This window comes from Hippocampus bargibanti, linkage group LG05, assembly GCF_051943395.1.
Source record: "Hippocampus bargibanti isolate YZ-2025 linkage group LG05, ASM5194339v1, whole genome shotgun sequence".
Lineage (NCBI taxonomy): Eukaryota > Metazoa > Chordata > Actinopteri > Syngnathiformes > Syngnathidae > Hippocampus > Hippocampus bargibanti.
Window position 1 is genome coordinate 16,034,627 of NC_142738.1, and position 19,760 is coordinate 16,054,386.

General features: G+C 41.3%; 3 protein-coding genes across 12 annotated transcripts in view; 1 reads left to right on the forward strand and 2 right to left on the reverse strand.

The window, feature by feature from the left end:
* The window catches only part of magi2b (membrane associated guanylate kinase, WW and PDZ domain containing 2b), a 150,614-nt gene extending 145,400 nt beyond the window's left edge, over positions 1-5,214 (forward strand). For 7 of the 8 annotated variants that reach the window (XM_088996905.1, XM_088996907.1, XM_088996906.1 and 4 more), the window contains one exon: positions 1,100-5,214. In XM_088996905.1, the coding sequence (XP_088853031.1) occupies positions 1,100-1,734 (635 nt within the window). In that variant the 3' untranslated portion in view covers positions 1,735-5,214. The remainder of the gene's footprint in view (positions 1-1,099) is intronic. The other variant, XM_088996912.1, reaches the window with a different exon arrangement.
* Positions 5,215-6,366: 1,152 nt separating this feature from the next.
* ergic2 (ERGIC and golgi 2) lies at positions 6,367-13,221 on the reverse strand. The gene is made up of 13 exons (XM_088996914.1): positions 12,849-13,221; positions 12,672-12,780; positions 12,544-12,590; positions 11,967-12,034; positions 11,469-11,509; positions 10,989-11,090; positions 10,340-10,432; positions 9,869-9,924; positions 9,528-9,626; positions 9,324-9,421; positions 8,248-8,410; positions 6,938-7,017; positions 6,367-6,856 (listed from the first exon to the last, which is right to left on the reverse strand). The coding sequence occupies exons 1-13, from the start codon at positions 12,952-12,954 to the stop codon at positions 6,776-6,778; spliced, it is 1,143 nt and encodes a 380-aa protein (XP_088853040.1). The 5' UTR covers positions 12,955-13,221; the 3' UTR covers positions 6,367-6,775.
* Positions 13,222-13,560: 339 nt separating this feature from the next.
* Positions 13,561-19,484, reverse strand: kxd1 (KxDL motif containing 1). Of its 3 annotated transcripts, none has more exons than XM_088997142.1 (6): positions 19,135-19,484; positions 17,437-17,825; positions 16,976-17,096; positions 16,394-16,546; positions 16,057-16,103; positions 13,561-14,904 (listed from the first exon to the last, which is right to left on the reverse strand). In XM_088997142.1, the coding sequence occupies exons 3-6, from the start codon at positions 17,071-17,073 to the stop codon at positions 14,648-14,650; spliced, it is 555 nt and encodes a 184-aa protein (XP_088853268.1). In that variant the 5' UTR covers positions 17,074-17,096; positions 17,437-17,825; positions 19,135-19,484; the 3' UTR covers positions 13,561-14,647. The 3 variants fall into 3 exon arrangements, with proteins under 3 accessions (XP_088853268.1, XP_088853265.1, XP_088853266.1); XM_088997139.1 differs by having other exon boundaries at positions 17,395-17,825; XM_088997140.1 differs by lacking the exon at positions 17,437-17,825 and having other exon boundaries at positions 19,135-19,481.
* Positions 19,485-19,760: the final 276 nt, after the last annotated feature.

The window sequence follows — 19,760 nt, forward strand, 5'->3', positions numbered from 1 at the left end:
TGAATTTTCACATTTACCGTTCAAATGTAGAGACGAGCTGTGACGTCATTGATGACGTCAGTGCCTCACCAGCCATGAACCTCACCGCACGTCACTATATATATACACATATATATATATATATATATATATATATATATATATATATATATATATATATATATATATATATATATATATATATATATATAGGGCCAGAGCTACCAGCAAAATTTTAGTTCCCTGACGAAGCCTCTTGGATGAGAAGCGAAACGTCCGACACCTTCAAAGAAGTACAGATGAAGGCTGAAGAAACCTTTTCATCGATACATGGCAGTGAATGATTAAACTCTGCTGCATGTCGTCCAATAAGTCCCAGTGCTGACCAGGATGCCGCAGTGAAGGTGTGTGACTCTAAATTCAGACATGGCTGCATGTTGGAAACCCCCATTTTAAAATATCTATATATATATATATATATATATATATATATATATGTATATATATATAGTGACGTGCTGTGAGGTTCATGGCTGGTGAGGCACTGACGTCATCAATGACGTCACCGCTCGTCTCTACATTTGAACGGTAAATGTGAAAATTCAGCGATTTTGAAAAAAATCCTTAAACGGTGAAGTTAAATGGACAAGTACAAATCACTAAATACATCTAACTGTTTAATTTATTTTTTCATTTGATATTTCCATGACAGCTTTCCGTGATGACAGGTGAGGCACTGCCTCACCTGCCTCCACTGACTGCACGTCACTGATATATATATATATATATATATATATATATATATATATATATATATATATATATATATATATATATATATATATATATATATATATATACAGTAAAGTCTCGTTATATCGATATCGGATATATCGATAGTCCCGGTTATATCGATACTATTTCTATGCACGCACGGAGAAAATTACATGCAAACAGGGTCGGATATATCGATAGTCCCGGTTATATCGATATTTTTTCGGACTCCCTTGAATATCGATATAACGAGACTTTACTGTATATATATCTCGCTGGAAAACTCCACAGGCTTGCAGTATCCATCTCTGTGACTGTCCCATCAATACTTTCTCGTCTTCTACAGACTGTGTCAGCCCCTGGGATCCCCTTTCTACAATCCACTCTGCCCTGCCGGAAGTGACCATCGAAGCCCACCAGAGTCCATTGCCTCCATCCCATCCGGCCTCCTCCCTGGATTCCCCTCATCAGCTCCCTCTAGAGGCCGCAGCGTGCATGGCGGCGGACAAAGCTCCACACGTGACTGACCACGGCTCCTCGGCTCGGGGGGCCGCCGGCGGCAGGTCCGCCCAGCAGAAGTGCATGATCAGAGGGCAGGGAGGAGAGGCCGAGTGTGGTCTGGGCACCGGGAAGCCTCGAGTTTTGCCCGCTAAAGCCGTCCTGGGGAGGCAGAGGGACGCCTGCTCCCCCTGCTGTGACAGAAAGGGGGCGGGCGCCCTCTGGCCGTGGGACCCTTACGTGAGCGTCACTCCCAACGGAGCCTCTCTGGCCGGCAGGGACGCCCACGTCAGCCTCCAGGAGAGGCTGCTGTCCAGAGGCGCTTACCCCAGAGAGGAGGAGCGCTCCGGGGGCCACGCGAAGACAGCCGAGGAGCCTGTCGCCAGGAGAGTCGCCGGCAACTCCCCTGGGCCCTGGAACATCCCCGGGCCGGATAAACTGCCCGGCACCCTGAGGTCCTGGACCTCCACTGTCAGCAGGTAGATGAGATCGGCTTTCTGTCAGCCCTCAACCCACGACCGGTTGTCCTCTTTCATCCGCTGCGCAAATCAGAATCAAATGTTCCTTTACTGGAAGATTATTACACCCGCCACCTTAAAAGGCTGATCAACTCTCACACACGGTGTAATTTAGAGTGAAGAGCCCGATGATGTGCACCAAAAGACTTTTGTTTTCGTTGAAGACAGAGACACTTCTAGAGCAGCCGTTCCCACCCTTTATTGATGATATGCATGAAACAAGGACAGAGCGCTGCTGCAAACGACCGACTCCATCATCAAAAAATGTTTTGCCTGCACCAAAAGTTCAAACTGTCAATATATGACACATCTGGATCTCAAAACACATCAATATTTACACTTAGGTATTTTTTCTGGGGGAAAAAGGCAACAAAAGCATCCGCTGCTACCTAGTGCAACAGCATTGAATTATTCTGCCTGCCACTGTACAGGCACAGGCAGGTGAATCAAGATCCAGTATATTTTTGTAAATGCAAGAATAGCAAGAAGCGACTTAACCTACCCCAAAAAGGTTTTGAATTGCCTGCAGGTGTCTCTCAATGACAGGAAAGCACCACCCTTAAATACACAGTACAATGGGAGCTCTTGCTATCACCTTAACATACTGTAGTTCCTTGGCACCAACATGATACCCTTTTTACATTACTCCAGAAAAAAACAGCAAATTAGAGTTTGCCACGTGTAACCTTGGTTCAAAAAAATAAACAAATCAAGAAATCAAGGCTTATTGGTGAATATGCAGGGAACACTTGGATTTCAAATGAATTAGGTGAAGTTGCACAGTTGACGGTGGTTGGGAATTACTTTTCTGGAAGTCTTTCGAGTGTTACTCCTCACATGCCTAAACAAATATACTGTAAATGTAAAGATGTCAATGTGTACATTTCTTGTTGTAAAGAAGCAGAAGAAGAGGAACATGACAAAAAACACCAGGACGGAATTATTTATCATCCTATCCTGGGCCTCAGTTATGACTACATATCAAAGACATGTCAGTAAAATGGCAACCTGTGCATGGGACTCCCAAACCGCGAACGAGGAACAATTTGATCTCCATTTCTTTTTATGTTCTTTTTTTACAGCAGGCTTGGTAAAAAAAATCACACTCTTACACTTGTGTACACAGTTCTGTACACAAGCAGACAGTATGTTAACCATTATGTAGAGCTTTGTCCTATTGATGGAAAATTCAAATCCTTTAATTGTCTTTTTCTTCGTACCATATCTTCACATACAGTCTAAAGTCCGTCCATGTACTAGTATGCTCTTTGACATCGCTCGGTAAGGCAAGTAAGGGAGTTGCGTCTTGCGAGTAATGCCCACCCCCACAAGTACCTAGGCAAGACTATTAAGCATGAGTCATGCTCTAGTAGTCTCCCTGTCGAGGATATTGAATAAGTAATGGATTTAAAGTAGTCTTTTAAAACCATAAAAAGCACTTATTTGGTGTCCTTCATTTCCTGTTAAAGCTCCATGTACTAGTTCGATCGTAATCCTCAATTGTTTACTAGTTCAGCGCATTACTTGGATGCCAGTTTCTCACCAGTATTGTACAAAATGAGCTTTCCGGCCATGAGTATGACAATGAGTAGGACAGCAATATGTTGCTAGAAAAGCATCTGTGCACAGTTGATGACATCAGTGCACATCGAGCGAAGCACAAGATGTGAACCGATACATTTTGTAGTGGTAGTGTGTAATTGTATTTTAGTAGCAGATTGTTTGAGCATTGTCATCCATATCCTAGTTATCCTTCATATATAAGGTCTTACAAAAGTGTCACAAGTCATGGAAAAAACACATTTCACTAAGTGTACAAGCCTAATTCTGCTCCTTCTCAGACGTGTTTTACACTTGAGGACAAAGCGTGTACACTGACATGAAGATGAATATCAACAATATGAAAAAGGTGCTCAAACCACTTTTCAGCCATCATCATTGCAAAAATCCTTTGAACCATGTTACATGTGCCACATTACTGTCGGAAAAAGGCATCAATGTGAGGAGGAGGAAGGGGAAGGGGCGGAGTGCCTTACTCAAAAACCCGCAGACAAATTGGGGGTGCGCAACAAGGCAAGAGCATGCACACACACATATCAGCCTGGTGGTCATGACAGTGTTGGAACATGGCGATGTAGCATTGCTGCAACATAAAATTCCTACTTATTTCAAACCGATAAACACGTTAAGGCAAAAATTAGTGCATCCAAAAGATAGGCTACCAAATGAAAAACAAAGTAATGTAGTTTATTCCATACATTGTAAGAATGAAAATTGTAAAGAGCAGTACATTGGGGAGACTCAGCAAATTCTCAAAAAAAAGACTTTATCAACATCGCAGGGATAATACTAGTGGGCCTCAATCGGCAGTACATTTGCACCTAAAAGCTAGCAACCACTCATTTGACGACAATGAGGTTAAAATCTTAGCGAAAGAACATAGATGGTTTGAAAGGGGGATAAAAGAAGCGATTCTTATAAAACAACAAAATCCTTCATTAAACCGGTCTGGTGGGGTGAGGTTCAATTTGGATCGTTCATACAATAGCCTGCTTAGGCAAAACAGGTGAGACAACATTCGTAATGCTGATGAGGTGATACCGGAGGGAGGGGGGCAAACAGGCCAGTCGTTAGTCAAGAATGTAGGAACAATCAGTGGGGCCACAGGGAGTGGTCCTCTGCTCCCCCCAACCTGAGAGTAGGGACCTATCATAGCTGTGCCCGGCGCCACCATGTCTGGACATTAGGGATATATAAATGGGGCCGATACGACCAGTCAGACTTTAGTTCGCTGACGAAGCCTCTTGGATAGGAGGCGAAACGTCCGAAACCTTCACTTTTGTACAGATGACGGCTGAAGAAACCTTCTCATCAATGTTCTAAGGTAGTAATTTATCCTCATGCTACAAGAGCCTGCGACTTTGTCCATTGTCATTTTTGTCCAACCATGTAATTGGAAATGCAAACCACATCTAATTGTATTGGGCCTGCGAGGTTCCACAGAATTTTTTCCTCACCTTTGTTTTTCCACACGCTTGAGTGTGCGGCAGCATTTTGTAGCAGCTAAAAATGTGAGAAATCCGGTTAGCATTCGTGCCCCCTTCTTCAAAAGCTCTCTGCTCCCATGTGGTACTTCATGGCACTCAAATGCTCTTGACAATGTGACCGTAACAGATGCAAAATTCGGTTCAGGTTCCAAACGTTAAAAAAAAAAAAAGATATTGTTTGTGTTATGAATATTCCAGTTAGAGCGCAATATATTAACACTTTCGACCCATTCTTACAGTGGTGCCTTGAGATAGGCGTTTAGTTGTGTGACAAAGGTCGTAACTCAAACTCATACCTCAAATACTCATTACCCACTGAAATGAATGGCAATGCCAACAATCCGTTCCACCACCTCGAAATGCCAATAGGCCATTCCACCACCCTGCCCCCCCCCCCCCCCCCCCCCCCCAAAAAAAAAAAAAAAAATACAATAAAATTTGTATCATGTGGTTTTATTGATTAAAAAGTTTCTGGGAACTAGTAACAGTAACCAGCACTTGGCCACCAGGGTTCATCACAAAGCAGTTATACAGGCACAACACAACATCAACAACTCCGTAAACTGCAATAATATCGAGTCAATTTTAAAGGGTGAAAAAAAACGTGCCCAAGTATTGTTCTATTTTGTGTTGGTGGACTGTTTGCATTCAAATACTGTATTGTTTGTTTAAAGCATTACAACACTGCCGGAGGGAAAAAAATGCTGTGTTACTCTGTCTATGGCATTTTGCATTGTATTAGCATTAAGCTAGTAAGGCGGTCGTGTGGTTCACGTGTCTTTCATGCAAAGGTTGATGGAAAACTAACCTGGAGTGACAATTTTTGAAGAATCTTGAACTGTGATGCTTGTCATTCGAGATGAATTCACTGCTCATGATATGGTGCATCTCCATTTTTTCCCTCGCCAAAAAAAAACTGTAAAGAAATAATTCATACAGTTTACACCTTGAGGCACAACTGTTTTTGCTTGACAAAAATACATGTTGATTTGTGTCGGCTGCCCAACAGTGATGACCTTATATGTCAGTTGGAGTCATGTCACATGCAAGTGAATGTCACACGCTGACTCCACGCATCGTTGAAGACGTTCTAAGTCGAGCCTGATTGTCACTCGTCTTATTTGAAGCACAGTTGAGTGTGATTGGGTAAAAGATTCAAATATGTCCTCCATATCTGCTGGCACGTGTCCGCCTTGAATATTGTGAGTCATTTTGTATACAGCAATTGAAGAAAGTGGGAGGGGGAAGAGCCACCTCTCTGTGTGAAGAACAATGACACGTTCATGATCCCATCAAGTATACCTGCGTAGTGTTAACCAAGTACTTATTCACCTTGTACAGCTGCATTCCTACAAATATGGTTTACTGTATCATTGATACTGTAGTTTTAAAGACGTGAACAACTATTTTTATGAAATGCGACCGTTCGGATATATTACATTTTGCTAAGAAAAAAAAATATTTACCGAAGGCTATTCTGACATACTGTCACTCTTGACATGGACTTAAACAGACGCTTGGACGTGATCCTATACAGAGGAGAGGACGGATCGAGTGGAGTTTTTATTTAATAAACATTTACACATAGGCACCTTTTTGTTTGTTTGCGTGTGTCTGTTTTTGTCTCTTGGCGGTTGAATGATTAGTTTCAACAATGGTATCTTGTGAGCTTGTACCTGAAGTCATTTAAAAAGTTTGCCTTTTTTTTTTCTTTTGGATAAAAGGTACAGTTATGGAAAGCCGTTTGAGCATTTATTCAGCATCCTTGCTGTTCAGCTTCAGGCCCATGTACAAGTTGGCTCTTTTAGCCTCACTCGTAGGATAACTCTGTGTACTAGTGAGAAATAGTAGCTGAAAAACTACTTGAGCATCGATTTCAGACCCAAATAGTGAGCCGCATTAGGAATGAGGATGATAAATGATCAATGCCTTTCCATCCCCAAACTGGCTAAAGTTATATCAGCTAATTGGCCGAGTTAAGTGGGTGTGAGCAGGGGGCGCCGCATGCTCATTTGCCTGTCGCGTTTCCACAGGATCCTCCTGGAATGAGGAAAACAATTGAGAAATGAAGGTCAAATGAAAAAGAAAAGACAAATTCTGTACCATGATTTCGACAATCACCTTGAGAGGTTTGTAGATTCCCATTTGGAAGCGACAGCAGACCACATCAACAAAGAATCCCATCATGCTGTGCAGCATGCCTGTCAAACATGGAAGGAGATAGAAGTGAACAATTTCCATTTCATTTGCGCCTTTCATCAAATCATGAATGTCAAAAGCAAGTTTCAGCAGAAAACAATATGCGTGAAAAGGGCCTTTAATGTCCAGCCATCAAATCATTCATTTTTTCTGAACTGCTTATTCCTCACGAGGCAGGCGCTGGAGCCGATCCGGGCTGTCATCGGGCAGGAGCTGGGGGAGACCCTGAACTGGTTGCCAGCCAATTGCAGGGCACACAGAGACAAACAACCATTTGTGCTCAGGGTCAACTTGTAGTGTTCAATCAGCCTGCCATGCATGATTTTGGAGGGAGGAAAGTGGAGTACCCTAAAAAATATGCGCAGGCATGGGCGAAACATTCAAACTCCACACAGGGAGGCCGGAATGGGTCTTGAACTCACGACATCTGCACTTATGTGGGGTTATACGTTTAGAATTTCTCCTCCCAAAAGGCAATTTTAAATTATTACATCTTGTGTTAAGCTCAGTACAGTTACACAATATTTTATCTCGTTGTAACCGTGACAAAATGTTTACAGTGGAACCTCGAGATACACATGACACCTTGAACAAAATATTTAGATGAAACAATTTTTTTGAGGGTTGAAAATATGCCTTCGATTCAATTCACATTAGTTTCATTATGCGAGTCATCGCAGTACGGATGAGTTGAAGTCATCTCTGTTGCGCTTCTCATGCTATTTAACTATCGCTGACTTCAAATCGTGCCTGAATCATTGACAAAGTTGTGCTTTTCTTTCTCGACTCTTACTTACACCACAAAAGAACTCAAATGTTATTGTCAGCTGTAAAAAAAACAACAACAAAATGACAAATAAAACTCTTATGTCTCCTCCGCGGCTTCAGACAGAAGGCCGTTTGTTGTGCAGCTGGAGGATCTACTTGCACATGCTTCTTCCAATCAATCACAATTGCAGCACCAAGTGCTGAGATTTCTGATTGATGTTTGAAATGTAATCAATTCAAATTACTTACCACATACACTCTATCAAAAAAGGTTTTCAAAAAATAATTGGAAATGGAACTGAGCGGTACTCACTCATATTTTGCCACGTGAGGCAGCTGGCATCTCTCGTTAACAAACATTATGAAGTGGTCTACTCTAATCATCAAAAAAAGTCAGACCATCTACGCTCAAGTGTATCACCACAAAATAGCCATCGCGTTCCACGAGCAAGCGTGGAGCGTACCTGTGGTGGAGAAGATGCCTCCGACGATGCCGCACAGGCGCACAAGAAACTTCCAGAGCGGCATGTGCTGTTCGCTCACTTTGACCATCAGAGAGCTGATGTCGTACTTCATAAAGATCCCCGAGATGCCGTGGCTGCCCGCCGCGTGGTTGATGGCACGTTCCTGCACACGACACCATGTCAACATGCGCAAAAAAATGACATTCATAAAGAAAACAAACAATAATAAATAAGAAATGCATACGCAAGAGTACCCAAGAGACCTCAAACCGAAACAAAGGTGAAAATCCAACACATGGGAACATATTCAGATGGGAACACAACCACACAAACACACACATGACACAAAGCACACACCAAAATAACACCATACACATTTGACAGGACAAGAACATGCACGGTTATGTGGAAGAAGCACATGAAAACACACCCATTCACACGAGAGAGAGCACGCACACACACGCACACACAGACTGCACATTACACACCGCACATATACACACACATGTACACACACCACATATATACACACATACATGCATACATAGACACATACTACACATACATGTACACACACACCACATATATACACACATACATGCATAGACAGATACACCATACATATGCACACACACACAATACACATATGGACATATATACATACACGCACCACACATACACACCGCACATATATGCACACGTATACCACACACACCACACATATACTGTACACACACACACATATGCACACATTTATACATATACATACAAACCACGCATATACACGTATACAGTACAGTATATATCCATATACACACACCACACATATGTACACACACACCACACTCATACAACACATATACACGCATACATACATACACACACATATATATATATATATATATATATATATACACACACACACACACACACACACACACACACACACACCACACATATATACACATCGCACATGTTCACACACATATACACATACCACACATATATCCACATATATACAATCACATACACGCGCACGCACACAAGACGCTAGCGGCACGGCAGAGATCACATACCCTCTCTGTGACCGAGTACTGATGCGTGTCTGCCACAACCTTGTACGTGTTGAGTTTGGTCGGCACAATGGTGAGGAAGTACTGGAACATGTGATTGGCTGTCGGTTTCAACGACGGCGGCAACACACACAAACACACGCACAAGTGAAGTTGGAACTGTTAATTAAAGTCGACGTGATGATAAAGATGTTGATCGTCTGTTACATTCTGTGGTGACTTTCTCGGTGCCGTCAAGGGTGCTGATGACACCCGGGATGTCCTCCCCGAAAGACAAATGGTCGATGCGGTGGGAAAAGTTGAAACCTGCAACCAAAACAACACGTCCTTGAACACGTCCTTGAACCACGGGTCTCTTCCATCGATAACTGATTCAAAAAAAGGGTGTGTGCAGGAATAGTTGTTATGAGTGCATTATTGTCCATGTTTTATGTGATGTGTTGTATTATTATTTTTTTTTTTTATATAAAATGTGTTCCGTGACAGCTGCTGCTGATAGTAATGGCAAAAAAAGTTGGTTGACTACATAATGGAGAACGCCAACTCACTGTCATGGCTGACGAGCGCCGCGAGATGGGCGTGGCCTCGTGGATGAGGGATGGACCTGCACACACACACACAAAAAAATTACATTAATTAATTCTTCATTAGGTATTTCATACCCATACTGCACAGTGGCACTTTGACGGCGGAGTTGAGTTCATTCCATCGCTCAGTTCATCATTGCAATTCCCCCTATTTGAAATGAAGGACATCCAACTGCACCTCCCCCCCAAAACAACCACTTTACTCTACTACCTTTCACAAAATAAGAAAAATCTGCCTGGTGGCGCAAAAAAAAAACACAAAACTGAACAAGAGGATATAAAAAAGTGCCTGAGTTGATTTGTATCCCAATCTGTAGGGTGCAACATGATTCAAGAATGCAAGCCTTTCGAAAGATCACAATTGTCGTGTGTTTGTGTAGACTACAGTACAGGTACGTGTGGGTTATGTCCCCGGTATGTACGTTTACATACTTTCCAACAGTGATGTGGAAGTTTCCGGCCACCTTGTTGACATACAGATGCCCGTGAATCCGACAGGCGTTCAGAGATGTGCTGCTGTCCACACTGTAAGACAGCACGCATACACACACACCTTGAACTGACTTTCTTTCCTTTCTTTCCAATATGTACAATGGCTTGAAAAAGTACTCATAGTCCTTAACCTTTCCCACATTTTGTAATCGAATACAATCTGTAATTGCAGCAAGAGATGCCGCCATCAAATATTGACACAGGGGGGCTGAATACTTTTGCACGCCACATTTTTTAGTTTCTTAAAAATGGAAAAGTCTTGTATAATTTCCCTTCTACTTCACAATTGTGAACCGCTTTGTGTTGGTCTGTCACATTAAATGCCAATAAAATATGTTTGTGGTCAGAACATGACAAAATGTGTTAAAGTTCAAGGGGTATGAATACTTTTTCAAGCCACTTAATAATGACAGTAATACAGCGCAAACACTTCCTGATAACATTTTAGGTTTGAGGTGGATGTCATTTTTTTTCTCAAAGTGTGGGAGAATGCATGCGTTTTCATCTTTGGCTTAATTTGAATAAATTCACACTATAACTCCCAGAATTAACGTGACATTTTTTGGAGGGGTGGAGGGGGATTCTGAACCTTCTGGACTGAGCTGGTGGAGATCCTTTCACGGCAGTCTTGAAGATCAAGTCCTGTAGAGAGTGCTCCACTCGAAGACGTTCCTGGATATGAAGAAGAGTCCTGTAAAAGAGATTTTGAAAAGTGAGAGAAGGCAGTTCTGCCTCGTGTTTAAGTCCATTGAAATACTGTGTGGTGTTATATTGATTAAACATATTAGTTCTGTTTGTTCTAAAGTCAAGCTTTCATTTCTCAAATAAATGTTGCACATTGAAATTATTTTTTAAAATTTTTAAGCACAAAAATGAATAAAACGCAAAAAAGAAAAATCAACCAACGAACACTTGTTAACTCCAAATCAAACGAAAAAAATTCTAAGTAAACGTTAAAGAAGCACGATAAAGTACTAGAAAATGCAGTGGCCTTTGAAAAAATGGTATCCATTCTTTCCATCTTTACACCACATGTTGGATACTGAATGACATAATGGGCTCAACTTACATGTGCCATATCTTTTGCTGGGGTGACAGCTCAAAGTTGACCTTAAAATGTGGGATTGGGGTCAGGGTGTAGGGGGGAATGAAAGAACACACATTGATGACTTTTCAAAGGATGAGGTGTGAATTCAAGAAACAAAACTGCACTTTAATGTTTACTTTTAGCTCAGGTAATGATTCACCGGTTTCAATTTATCACGTTGAAGAAGTTGGAATTTCAGATATTGTCTAGTCATTTCTGTATCTAAATACTTTCATGCAGTTTTAAAGTGCACAACATTGAAATTGAGCCTTTAAGTCGCCACTGCAGATCCAAGTTTGGAATGCCTGTGCCCCATTGTTTTGACCCCTATTATTCATGGCGGACCACTCCCCAAGAATGTAGAATGTTTATTAATACATCCATTAGTTAAACATTGTGACACAAACAAGCCACTTTCTCATGAAGCGCATCATTAGTATCACTCGAACCAGACAACGTAGATCCATCAATGAGACTTACCGGCTCGTATTTAAGGCCATCAGAAGCAACCATGGTCTCAGCCAGATCCAATACATCTGCGCCAATGTCTGGAATATTTTAACACACAAATTATTATGAACGAGACTCTCACAAAGTGTAAAAAAAACAACATACACTATACTTGGACCTGCACCTGACATCACATCAGCTTCCGGTTAAAAAGTCAGCAAACCTTTCTCTGCCATTTGACCAAGGCATAGCAAGTGAGAAAAATGCGGGACATGACTTGAATGATAGTGATAGGCGAATTCGCCCCCAGATTGTTTTCATTTACACTTTAGACTTGACCGCCAGTCAGTGTCATCGGTTGAGAAAACAAAAAGTATCGATCTGTATAACAATACAACATTTAAAACAATATATTTTTAATTATAGCGACTACGCCTGTTTTTTTTTGTGGTCAAACGATTTCTATGGGTAGAATACAAGTTGCCCAACCGGTAACCGCTTGAGGTATTGGACCACAAAAGTTTGATTCAAGTGGTGGTGAAAAGGTCAAAATTTGTAAAGGTCATAATGTTCGTTCATTCACTGATTGGCAGCCAACACAACTTACACTGGCATCTCATGGCTACCGTGATGTCAATGTTGATTCTCAATTTGCTGCAACAAAAAGAGCAGTAGTTGAGGTGCATTGAAAAAAACATATAGTATATACTGTATACAAGTGCCAGCTGTCGGTACCTGCTAAAGTCTTTGTCGACCTCGTACTCGTATTTCATCCATGTGTCCCGGTAGACAAAAAACTCCAAGAAAGAGAGCAGAGCCATGGCACTGAACGCAATCAGAGACACTGGAAGAAAAGAAGAGCACAAAACAATGAAAGATATGGGAATGTGGGATGATGTGTGTCCGCCTTACCTGTCCCCCCGCTGGCTGACGACTCCACGTAGCTCTCAGGGACTTTGGGGAAGGCGTCCAGCTCTCTAACCAGCGTCAAAGTTTTCTTTTTACTAAGTCTCCTCATCTTGGCGTGACTTCGGTCGTGAAAGAATCTAGCTGGACTAGTCTTGTTTTTAGGGGGATGTCAATTTGAAGTGCTGACGTTTGGCAGCATGACAACCGCTAGCTTGCTGGGATTTGTGAGAAAGCAAGACTAGTTGGTTACGTAGAAAACGAATGCGTTCATTTAGCTAATGCATAAACGTTCAATCCAAAATGCATCATTAAAACCCCGTTATGGAATACATTGGAAGGGAGTTGGGAATCATCTTGTATGACTCGTTTTGGGACGAAAAGCTCGAACGTTTTAGGGTGTCGCCCTCCGGTGGATCCTAAAAGAAGAACACGTGAATATGACGTTTCGAGGTTCCGAACACCCCGCTTCGTAAGAATACGTCGCGATGTTTGCAGGCTCAGATAGTTTTTGAAAATGTGGATATTGTTTTGTGTTTGGTCTGGGGAGGGTTTGAATTACAAACATTTACGGTGATTTGATTGACTGTTGGATTCGGGGACATATTTAGTCCATACATGGTAAGTCTCACGATTTGATCGGGGGACTCCCGATTTTGACCACAATACTCACAATTTGGAAGGTGAAAAAAAAAGAAAATGTATGAATATCTCCCGATTTAGATTTAGTTTTATTTCTGAAACTTGTATGTATGTATGTTCGTCATTTGGTGAGCCAAGATAAAACCACGTCAAGCCTGTGGCACAGTGCACATCCAAAGTTTTTTTTACTATCAACTTCTCGTTTGTGCTTCTCTGGGATAAAATTTCCCCAAATTAACAGTCACGATGACACTGCCAAGGTAGGCCGTAACTACAAACGTGGTCAGTGAGTCAAATAAGTTTGACATCCCTGCCCAATACTGTTGTTTCATAACTTTAAAAATTTGAAAAAAAATAATGACTGGTCAATTACTTAAATTACTATAACCACCACAGTTGTACCAAAACACACATTTGAAAATGTATATTTAATGCAATTGTATTTACCTTAAGTTATATGCAGCAAAACTGTACTTTGCAAGTTAGTCTTTCTTATACCACTTGAAGGAGGCCATGCACCACGAGTGCTGTTATTGTACTACACAGTGTACCACAAAGTAGGGTCATGTGACCCTTGACACGAGGCAGGGAAAAAGGACAATTTCGTGAAGACACAATATTTTGACAGTGAAAGCTCGACTTGTGAATAGTACTGAACAAATTTAAAATAGAGAACTAAGAATGGCGTTTCTAACATGCAGTGCCAAGGTTCTGGATTCCAATGCTCCAGCCTTCCATTATGGAGATTGACTGTTCTCATTGTGCCACCCACCTCACTCCCCCCAAAAAATCTAAAAATTTGCAAATGCTGAACAGAAACGTGATGAGTCAGTGACATCAGGAGCTGCAGTTGGTTAATTTTAGCCTGCACGCAAGTGACTTTCTCTGAGCTGTGGCCTTCAGCAGCTCCGTGCAAGTGTTCTCATTTTCCATGTATGTTTTTCACATTTATTAAACGGATGAAAGTGCATGTGCGACTGGCGCTCTCCTTGCCCACATGCAAGGGCATTACAGTCCTCTCACTGCTCCATTTTTTTTCCCAATTAAGTCAAGCAATTCATAACTCCAAAATGTTTTAAGTCAAGTTACCACTGTATTACGAAAAAATAAAAGAACATTGAAGTTGAGTGCATTGACAAAATCCATCTGCGTGAAATGTGAAGCTACTCAGCAGAAACAGAGTCTGGGCCCTCATCCTGTAGGCCAGCCGTCCGATGGGTGTCCGAAGCGGGTGTGTCGGGTGCTTCTTGGGAGAGCTCTTCAGAACATCTGCTGGCAGCGGGCGAAACAACATCAGGACTGGAGTCGCAGGAATCTGAGCTCTGTCCTGAGGTTGCCGTGGTAATGGTGGTGGCGCCACTTGGTGGCGCCGGGTCCAAGTCATCATCGTCGTCCTCTGGGATGGGTGACTCGTGGATATCTGGGTAAAGAAGAGTGGTTCGGGCTTCCTTTTCAGGGAAATTAAATCAAATATAGAAAAAATGCTAAATGCCAGAGGTGATGTTGCTATGGTGTCGTTGACCCGAATTTTCGTAAAATACACCCCATACTGGGAACTGTTTTGACCCTGTTCAAGGAGCAAATTCAACTTTTATCTGAAAGCTTCGCCGTACCATTTTATTTGTATTATTGGGTATTACAGTACCCAATAGTGCAGGTAACAACCAATCAGAGTTTGCCTGTTTTAGACCTTTGGTCATGTGACATTCGCAAGCTGCGCACTGAGCAACTGTGATGTCATTTTCAGTTGACAGCAAGTAGCAAAATGGCTACCTTCTCAGATGGATAAAACGTGTGGCTTTATTAATCAGATTGCTTTATCTCGACAATTGGGACTGCATGGAAGGCATTATTTTTTTGCTTCCTTATTTTATTTTTGGCTTGTAATAGAGAATCGACAGAATATAAGTTATCATATTTAAATGTTTCATGCTTAGAAGGCCCACAATGGAAGCACAGAAAATCTGGGTGAACAGATACAGTCTGTTTAACTGTCATCTTCATGTAAGAGATTTGGCCTTGGACTAATTTATGACTTGGTAAACTCCTTCACATGAAGAGGTCATTAGCCAGGTTACAAGTCTATCAGTTCATTGAAAGGACAACCAATTAAAATGTTCTGTTGTTTTATAATTGTTGATGCTTGGGACGTCCAGGGGCGTGGTATTTAAATGAAAAAGACGATGTTTCACGAATGTATCACTCCAATTTGCATATAGTCCCAATAAATAGCTTGGCAGAAGGCTGCAGAAGTTGGACGGCAGTCATGAATGGCTGCGTCCCCTGCCGGCAGTAAAAGAGAATCTTCCTGTGTTCGAGCCTTTGTTCACAATGTCCAACCGAACATCTCTGACAGCTTGCAAGGGTTTACTACTACTGTACTGTTTGAGGTTGTGTGAATGTAATGGAAATGAAAATGTGTCATAAATGTTAACCTTTTAACACCTTGAAAATGTTTTTAACATTTTAACATTTCATAACTTTGCTGCTGTGTAATGTAAATTTCTCCACTGCGAGACGAATAAAGGCAAATCCAATCCAATCCAACACCGATACACAAATGGCAACTTACTACTGAAAGCCTCTGGGTACTGCTTGCCAATCTTTCCCTTGAGCGTCCTGAAAAGTAAAAAAAACAACAACGTCCAAAATATTTCCATTGAGGGCCGCATACAGAAAAATGGAAGAGGAAAATGTATTGCAGAGAACAGTACAAAAAAGTGAAAAGCAAAATGTTATTTTTATTGATTATCTTTTTTTTCCCAAGCCCTGTTTAATGTTATCATTGGTATAAGTTGCTGTGGCGATCCTTGAAGGGAAAACCCAAAAGGAAAAGAAGATTAGAATAAGTCATGACGGCAATATCGCCATGGCCAAATGTTGAACTCCACTCATTTAAATGTCCCAACCTGATCCGTCGGAAGACGCTGTCCAAATCTTTCTTCATCTCGACGAGGGTGCGCGTGTGGAGCATGAAGCGCTCATTCATCTGCTGCAGTCGCACATTGGACAGTCCGTTGAAGTTGATCAGCATTTCGTTCGTCTTCTCAAAGCGGTCCAGCCTGATCGAGAAAAAAAACACATATGTGTCTGTTTATACCAGTATATGAATGCAAAGAAAGAAAGAAAGAAAGAGAGAGAGGGAGAGAGACAGAGAGAGAGAGCGAGAGAGAGAGAGAGAGAGAGAGAGAGAGAGAGAGAGAGAGAGAGAGAGAGAGAGAGAGAGAAAGGGTCTATGTTGACATTAATTTCTCATCATGTGAATTGAATTTTGTTGAAACAAAAGTACTAGATTTATCAATTCACAGTGTTAGTGAAGGCTTCAAAGTCGCATTTCAATGTGGACAAAGGACTAAACTGAGGGATGATAAGTCAATTGTTAGGTCATGGTACAATTGTGTTAACTTTGAACTGAACGAAAGAGTTGTATACAGAAGAGTTGTAAAACTTACTAAAGCTAGTAACAAAAGACAATTATGAATGTGACCTACATGTGTCGCTGAGCCTGGATGATGGCGTTGACGTCCTCGGAATTAACCATGCTCAGCATCCGGCTGCAGAAAACGCCGGAGGCACTGGGCTCCACCATGATAAAGCTCTCGAGACAGAACACTACAAAATAGCAGTCATTGTCAATGGAAAACCTTTGCTAAAAAGTAATCAAAAAACAAACAAAAAAAGGGAAATCCCCACAACAGCAGCAGAACCTTGTTTGGGGTAATCCAGGAAAGCACTGCAAACGGGAGCAGGTACAAATGCTGGATGTCATTTAACATGAGTTGGAAAATTAATTAATACATTTAATTTACAAGCGCCTTTCAAAACTCTCAAGGTCACTTTACAGTCACATGATGATACATTTTTCCACATGGCCATATCACCAGCTATGAGAGCGTATGAGAGTATTTACCCTGTCGAAAAGATTCCGCCCAAATATTCCGTTGAGTGGTACCTGGTATTTTGTTTTGTTGTTGTTTTTTTTAATACAAAAGTACAATGGTGGACAGTTGGGGCGGCCCGGTAGTCGAGTGGTTAGCACACTGGCTTCCCAGTGGAGAGTGGAGAGGTCGCTGGTTCGCGTCCCGGTCCGGCCTCCCTGTGTGGAGTTTGCATGTTCTCCTCGGGCCCACGTGGGTTTTCTCCGGGTCCTCCAGTTTCCTCCCACACTCCAAAAACATGCATGGCAGGCAGATCGACCACTCCAAATTATCCCTAGGTGTGAGTGTGAGAGTGACTGTTGTATGTCTTTGTGTGCCCTGCGATTGGCTTGCAACCAATTCGGGGTGTCCCCCGCCTCGTGCCCGAAGACAGCTGAGATAGGCTCCAGCACCGCCGGCGAACCTAATGAGGAATAAGCGGTACGGAAAATGGATGGATGGTGGGCACTTGAAAAGTGTTTTTTTTTTTGAGTACAGAAGAAAATGCAATAGTATCACAAGGTCATGTTATTCATATGTATTTGGTCATCTGAAATTGAATTATGTTGTGACAACATTTTTCAATAATAATTCATCTCACATTTTCTAACACCATATTAAAGTGCATTTCAATAGCTTTCAAATGATGTATAGATTATTGTTCTATGACAAATAATAAGGAAATAATGGATTTTTTTATTTTCGAAATCTGAGGGGATTTTCTGCCTGTAATTACACAGTTAAAATAGGTGACCTATATTCCACCGCGATTGTTTCTGTCCAGTGAACCGAGCGCACTCTGTACTCGTAGTCGTATATCATTGCATTTTTGTGAAGCACGTAATCGTTTTTCGTGGGATTTTCCAAGCTATGCATTTTATGATGACGTATTACACGTTTCCCTCCATGCTGGTTCTTGAAATTTCCGAATACTGTACGACAACGAGAAACTGGGGGGAAATTGATTGAAGTTTACTATCTTTTTGCTAACACTACAGTTTATAAGGGTGAGTAGGTTGTATTTCTATAACTCATAGAAGTGGTAGAGTATAGATCTTTCTCCACAACTGCCAAGTTTCGAGCAAAAAGAAGCATTAGCATATATATTTCTAGAGCTCGCAATTTTCTTTCAGAATATTCTGTGACAGCCATTTTTGATTTCTGACGAAAATCTGCCTGCATTCGATCGTTGATGTTTGCGAATTTATATTTTGAATCATTTCTTGTGTTTTCTGCTCTTGTTTAGAATTTCAAAAGTTTTCCAATGGTACCTTACTAGTTAAGATCTGCCAAAAATTAAGAAATTCATGATAGTTTAAAATGTAATAAAGAATTCGGTCACAGATTTTTATTGTTTTAACTAGGGATGTGACAACATTTTTGAATAATAATTCATCACACATTTTCTAATACCATATTAACGTGGATTTAAATAGCTTTCAAATGATGTATAGATTATTGTTCTATGACAAATAATAAAATAATTGATTTTTTTAATTTTCGAAATGTGAGGGGATTTTCTGCCTGTAATTATCGAGTTAAAACTATGAAAATCGATCAATCGCGGTGGAATATAGGTCACTGTAGCGTACCTAGTTAAGGTTGAACGACTCGAAGCACGATTCTTATTTTAGCTATCGTGTTGTTTGACCGCATTAAAGATGATACACGGAAGGATGGCGAACTGAATAAAAAATGCAAAGATAACAATCAAAATACAAGAAAATATCTACCTGGATTCCAGAGAAAATGTTTATGGATGAATGTTTCTAGTTTGGCACCTTAAACGTTGTACGAGAGGCTACCGGCGGAATCAAAACAAAGTCGTTCCATGTTTTACTGTTGGTCTATTTCCGGTCACGGGAGTTACGTGTCCGGTAGTGTCACCTTTTACATTTCCCCCCTCTTCATTGTAAGCTAAGACTGTGGCGAATGGACAATGAAAAAACAATACAGTCACCCGAATTTGTACGGAAACCAGTTACCTATCCACATTAGCCCAGTTTTACAGCCACGCGCACTGTATAACAAAGTATTTCATGAAAAGTCTTTCTTGGCCATTACTTAAAAATACCAAATGGAAGAACATCCAGAATCGCGGTGAATGAAATCTTCTTTTCCTTTCGGTTTTTCCCTTCGGATGCCCTTCCTGACACAACCCTTCGTATTTATTTAGTCATTATTGTATTTCTCAAATTTCACCTCGTGGATGGATGGTACACCACTCGGACGCTACATACACTAACGACAGAGGGCGCCATCAGTGTTTAATTCCATGCCGAGTTTGAATATCCACTTCCAAATTAACGAAGTCACGAATTTTGTGTTTATTTGTTGATTATGGCAATAGAATAGCAAA